Source organism: Gracilinanus agilis, unplaced genomic scaffold, assembly GCF_016433145.1.
Source record: "Gracilinanus agilis isolate LMUSP501 unplaced genomic scaffold, AgileGrace unplaced_scaffold17187, whole genome shotgun sequence".
Classification (NCBI taxonomy): Eukaryota; Metazoa; Chordata; class Mammalia; order Didelphimorphia; family Didelphidae; genus Gracilinanus; species Gracilinanus agilis.
Window position 1 is genome coordinate 1 of NW_025348237.1, and position 6,118 is coordinate 6,118.

At 57.4% G+C, this 6,118-nt stretch overlaps 1 protein-coding gene across 1 annotated transcript in view; it reads left to right on the forward strand.

The window, feature by feature from the left end:
* Positions 1-73: 73 nt before the first annotated feature.
* Positions 74-6,118, forward strand: part of LOC123254192 (coagulation factor VIII-like) — a gene marked incomplete at its 5' end in the record, with an annotated part of 13,987 nt that continues 7,942 nt past the window's right edge. The window contains 5 exons of the mRNA XM_044683250.1: positions 74-227; positions 2,802-3,014; positions 4,276-4,504; positions 4,737-4,919; positions 5,552-5,668. Coding sequence (XP_044539185.1) covers positions 74-227; positions 2,802-3,014; positions 4,276-4,504; positions 4,737-4,919; positions 5,552-5,668 — 896 coding nt within the window. The remainder of the gene's footprint in view (positions 228-2,801; positions 3,015-4,275; positions 4,505-4,736; positions 4,920-5,551; positions 5,669-6,118) is intronic.

Sequence of the window (6,118 nt, forward strand, 5' to 3'; positions counted from 1 at the left end):
GTGTATAAGAGACAGCTCTCTCTCTCTCTCTCTCTCTCTCTCTCTCTCTCTCTCTCTCTCTGAATTCATTTAGGGGACGGAATGCCAGTGCCTGGGAGTATAAGAAGGTGGTTTTCCAGGAGTTTGCTGATGGTTCCTTTACGGAGCCTCTGGCTCACGGGGAGCTGACTGAACACCTGGGGCTCCTGGGGCCTTACATCAGAGCGGAAGTTGACGACTATATTGTGGTGAGTTGAGAAAAGATCAGCCAACAGAAAACTCTACCTGCTGATAATGGCAACAACGTGTGGTCGGGTCAGGTCCCTTCTGGGGACTTGCGTTTCCATCCTGAACAGCCGTGTGACCTTAGCCAAGTCACTATTCCTCACCGAGCCTTGGCATTACATATGATATGCTTAATGCCTCCTGAGATTGTGGCGGGGCTCGAATGGACCATGTCTGTGTAGTGGAGAGGAAGGGGAGCAAGCAGTGAATCTGGCCGGGCCATGCTGACCGCCCTAGAGCCGGTCCTAGGCCAAGAGATGGCAGCTGTCGTGTGGGAGAGCTACGCCCGAGATCCGCTGAGGAGGGCGGGCTGGCTCTTCTGGCCCCAGAGGGACTCCAACTCTCTCCAGATTCTCCTGCCCTAGGGCCGCCCTAAAGTTCCCATGAGGCAGAAGCCAGCTGTGGGTGGCCATTGGGGTAGCCAGGGATAGGCAGTGAGCCATGTGGGGAGGCCGCCCGGTTCTGGAAAGGATCTCGCTGTGAAAGTTGTACCGCTGGTTGTATGTGGGCCCAACAGCTAACGTGTACCAGGACTGTGACCCTGGCCAAGTCTCTTGACCCCCATGGCCTGGCCTACCCTGACCACTCTTCTGCCTTGGAGCCAATACCCAGTGTTGACTCCAAGACAGAAGGTCAGGGGTTAAATTAAAAAAAAGAACCAGAGGTTTTCTCAAGAAATGATCTGATTTCAACATGGCTGGTGATCACAATGGATCTTGGCCATTGGACTCACCCAACTTTCCAAGGAACGTGCTTCAAATGTCTGGAACTGGGAGGAGGGTCTCGGCTTGGAGTCACGGGGCCTGTCTCGTCTCCTTAGCCCCTTCCTCCTAGAAGCCACCTTGTCCTGCTGAGCCTGGAGCTTCCCATCCTTGGCCTTCACTCTCTCCTGTACCTCTGACCAAAGATGGAGAAAATCACCCGACCTAACGTCCACAACCGCTGCCCGAGCGCCCTAATCTCCCTCCCCCAGCGACACACTCGCCTGCTCCCCAAGCCGAGGCTCTTCCGCTTCCAAACCTTTTCATCGCTCCCTCAAACTCCCATGTTTCCCTTCTCCCGGCTTCTCAGTGAGAAGCTGGCCTCGGAGTTTGCTGAAAAAAGGAGCCGGTCCCGAGAGCTTTCCCATCATCCAGGCTGACTCACAGAAAGATGGGCTCTTCTCCTTACTTTGGCAAACTGCTCTTTACTCCGTGAGCAAACCCATTCCCCTCCTGCCTCCCCCAGTAGCGAGGCTGCTCTCTGGTCATCCCCACCCCTTCCCTTCTCTTCACCCTCTCCCCTGCTGCTTGTATAAACATGCCCAGGCCTCCCCTATCCTCCAGAACCCTTGCTTGATCCTCCCATCCCCCCCCCTTGTCCTATATCCAGGTCTCCCGCCTCTTGGGCTTACCTCTTTGCAAAGACGCTCCAAGTTCGGTGCCTCCGTTTCCCCTCCTCTCTCCCTCCCTGACTCCTGACAGCCTGCTTTCTAGCTTCAGAATTGACCCTGGCACCCGCTCTCCTCTCTGGGTCTCCTCTAGGGCGCCCCTACTCCCTGCTGCTGCTCCTGCTGCTCCTCCTCAGTGGTCCAGTCGGGCTGGATTCTTTTCCCCGGGCTCCGCCTCGCCTCGCCTTTCTTTGCCTATGTTATTTCATTCAGTGATGTGGCCTCTGGGCCAACGATTCTCAAGGCTCCTGTGGCTGTCAGCCCCATCTCCAACTGCCTGGCGGCAATCTTGACCTGCCTGGCCAGTAGACAGCTTCAGCTTGGCCTACCCGGAGTTGAACTTCCATTATCTTCCCAGCCGAACCATCCTCTCTTCCAAATGTCCCTATTCCCGCGGAGGCCACTTGGATCCTCATCACAGAGGGGCCGTTGTGGGCTCCTTATTCCCAAGCTGTCGCCAAAGCCTGTCTAGGCCACCTCTGTGGCATCACTCAGCTCTACTCCTCCCTCTCCTCCAACTCTTCCCTCTCCCTGGTGCAGGCCCTCATCACCTCACCCCAGGACTAGTGTGCTAGCTGCTGGGGCTCCACCCAGGCACCCAAGTGATTTTCCCCCAGTTCAGGTCCCTCCACGTCACCCCGTGCACACTCAACCAACTGGTGGCTCACCATTGCCTCCGAGAGCGAAGACAAACTCGTCCCTTTGGGCCCGAATGCTCTCCTTCTCAACTCCACCTCCCGGCTCCCTGGAGCCCTCCCTGCCCCTAAAATCCCACCTTCTCCAGGAAGCCTTTCCCAATCTCGCCTAATGCTAGCACCTTCCTTCTAGCAATTACCTCCACCTCCTACCCAGCAGAATGTAAACTCCCTTGAGAGCAGGGATTGTCTTTTGCCTTTCTTTGTCTCCCCAGTGCTTGGGCACACAGTAGGTGCTTACTAAGTGCTTATTGACTGACTGACCAACCCACGATCCAAAGTTGAGAGGAGGTCTGGGACTGTGTGAGAGAACTCAGAGAGAACCACCGGGAAAAGGGAGCCCAGGCGGGGCGGGAAGGGCGGGCTAACGAATCCGAAAAGGATCTCACTGGGAACCCTTGCTTGCCTTGCAGGTCACCTTTAAGAACCAGGCTTCTCGGCCGTACTCCTTCTATTCCAGCCTCATTTCCTATGAGGAGCATCAGGGGCACGAAAGCAACCTCAGAAAGAAAGAAGTGAGGCCTACGGAGACGGCGACATATTCTTGGAAGGTGGAGCCCCACATGGCCCCTACTGACAATGAGTTTGACTGCAAGGCCTGGGCTTATTTCTCTGATGTCAACATGGTGAGTGAGGGCCTGCTCGTCTAGAAGGAGAATACTAGCCCTGAGCGGGTGCCCCACAAGGGTGCATGAGGTCTGTTTACCTAAGCGTGCCCGGCGGAGACCACGAGTGCTTGGCTACTTTAACACTCTGATCTGTGCTCAATGGAGCACCGTGGGCGTGGCCCGGAAAGGGCCCGGGGATCTGGGCTGGGCCCTGGGCTGGGCCCGGATTTCACTAAAGCTCAAAGGTAGGGTCAGGCCGGCTGTAGCACAGAGCATGAAATCCGATTAGGAACAATGTCAAGTCTCCTCCTCGGGCTCCTAGAAATCAACTTCACACACGTACAAGATGAATAGAAAATTGTAGGTCTGAAAAAGGTCTGGGGTCCGGGGGCGAGAGGGGCTCAGTGCAGGTTTATAGTGGGGTGTGGCCAAAGCTTGGGCTGAATCCAAAATAGGGAAGCGATAGTTGCACCGTGCCCTGTTCCATTCAGACTGTGTCTAGAGCACAGTGTTCGATCCAGAGCACCAAGTTGTTTGTTTTAAAAGCCCTTCCCTGGGCAGCTGGGTAGCTCAGTGGAGTGAGAGTCAGGCCTAGAGACGGGAGGTCCTGGGTTCAAACCCGGCCTCAGCCACTTCCCAGCCGGGTGACCCTGGGCAAGTCACTTGACCCCCCATGGCCCACCCTGACCACCCTTCCACCTAGGAGCCAATACACTGAAGTGAAGGGCTTAAACAAACAAACAAACAAACAAATAAAAGCCCTCCCCCCTTGTCTTAGAATCGATACCGTGTATCATGTATCGGTTCCAAGGCAGAAGAGCAGAAAGGGCTAGCAAGGGGAGGTTAAAGTGACTTGCCCAGGGTCACCCAGCTGGGAAGTGTCTGAGGTCCAAATTTGAATCCAGGACCTCCCGTCTCTAGGCCCGGCTCTCCATTCACTGAGATACCTCGTTGCCCTCTGGAGTATCAAGTTTTAGGAAGGACGTACGATGGCTCAACAGTGGCCAAGGAGAATAACCAACCGGGTGGCTAGCACAATGGAATTCTCCTCTGAGTTCAACTGCTGCCCGAAATGCCACCAGTGAGAAGTCATTCTCCTGACTCGAGGCTTCGGCCACCAGCGAGGGCAAAGAGCTCTGAGAAGGGCGATACCCGAGGCCTCGTTGAACGCTGGGCACACCGTAAAGGGAATGGGATTTGGAGGCCAAAGACCCGGCTTCAAATCCCACTTCGGTTGCCTCTTTGGTCCTCAGTTGGGTCTCCCCCCTCCCTTTCCCAGGAGAAAGATCTGCACTCAGGGTTGATTGGGCCAATACTGATCTGCCACCCCAACAAGCTGAACCCATCTCATGGCCGCCAACTGGCTGTCCAGGAATTCACTCTGTTCTTCACCATCTTTGATGAGACCAAGAGCTGGTATTTTGACGAGAACGTGGAGAGGAACTGCAAGCCTCCGTGCGAGGCCCGGGTGGAGGACCCTGGCTTTCAGAGGAACAACCGCTTCCATGGTAAGGAAGGCCCTCCTGCCCTCGGGCCTGCCATTGCCGCTCCTGCGGCCGCTCTCCGGAGAGCCGGGTCTCCCTAGAAGTCGGACTGCGTCTTTGGGGCAGAGGCGGCCTCTTCCAAAGGAGGAAGGCCAACGCTGGTCCGCCGGCGTCGCTGCCTCTCTGTCTCGGGGCATCTTCCCCCCGAGCTCCTCGAGTGGGCCAAACCAGTCTTCCCTCCGTTCTCCTTCTCCAGCCATCAACGGCTACGTGAAGGATACCTTGCCCGGATTGGTGATGGCTCAGCACCAAAGGGTCCGGTGGTATCTGCTCAGCATGGGCAGCAACGAGAACATCCACTCCATTCACTTCAGCGGCCAAGTGTTCACTGTGCGGACGAGGAAGGAATACAAAATGGCGGTCTACAACCTCTATCCCGGTATGATGTGGCAGCCCGTGGGGGCTCCTCCTTCCTCCCCTTTGCCAGGTGACTGCACTCTCCTGGCACCACGTGTGTGTCTTTGAGTGTATGACGGCTCCGTCTGTACTGGAGGGACTTGGGCTCTATGGCCTGCCGTCGGCTATTTGGAAGGCTTTCTGCGAGTGGGCGGGTGTGCACATCTCGACGTGGGGGGCCCGTGTTCCCGGTCTCCTCCTTTCTCCATGTCAAAGCCCTCACGACCAGGAGGCGGCTGGTTGTCATTGGCCCGTGGGTAGCTGGCGCGTCACAAAGTCAGGGCGACGCACAGAAAGACTTGGGAAGGCAGAGCCAAGTCTCCCGCGGGCACGTGCCCAAGCCGCCTCCGCAGCTATTCCCACCTAGAAGCCCCCGTTAGGAGATGAGGGAAAGGTCTCTGGCCCTGGGCTTCACCCGCCACTCTGTGGGAAGGGTCTCGGCGCCGAGGGGAAACGAGGTCCGGCATCGGGCCAGGGAAGGTTCGAGCCCTCCAGGCCCCTCCCCCGGAGGGACGATAGCGCCGTGGCCTCTTCAGAGGGTGAGCCAGTGCGGGGAGAGCCGCTTCTCTCACGCTCTCTCCACGCCTCCCCGTTTGGTTTGTTGTCTCCGAAAAGGTGTTTTCGAGACAGTCGAAATGCAGCCGTCTCAGGTGGGACTGTGGCGGGTCGAATGCCTGATCGGCGAGCACCAGCAGGCCGGGATGAGCGCCATCTTACTGGTGTACGCCAGGCGTAAGTAGCTCGCACTGCCTCCCTCGACTGTTTGCTGCCCGAGCCTGGGGAACGGGCATCGGTGGTTCTCGAAGCCATGGCTCATTCCGTTCGGAAGGGCCTTTGCAGGGAAGGGAAGTCAGGCCCCCCCAAAGGGAAAGAGCCTCACTAGCAGAGCTGAGGCGCGAACTCCTCCTCCATATGGAAGTAGCCACGGGTTCACTGCTGGGGCCTGACGCAGCCCCAGAGGGGCACAGCTGGGTGGCTTAGAGACGGGAGGTCCCGGGTTCCAATCTGGCCTCAGACACTTCCCAGCTGGGTGACCCCGGCCAAGTCACTTGACCCCCATCATTGCCTAGCCCTGACTTCTCTTCTGCCTCGGAGGGGATACACAGGATTGACTCCAAGATGGCAGGGTTAAAAGCGGCGACAGCAGCAGCAGCAGCAGCAGCAGCAGCAGCAGCAGCAGCA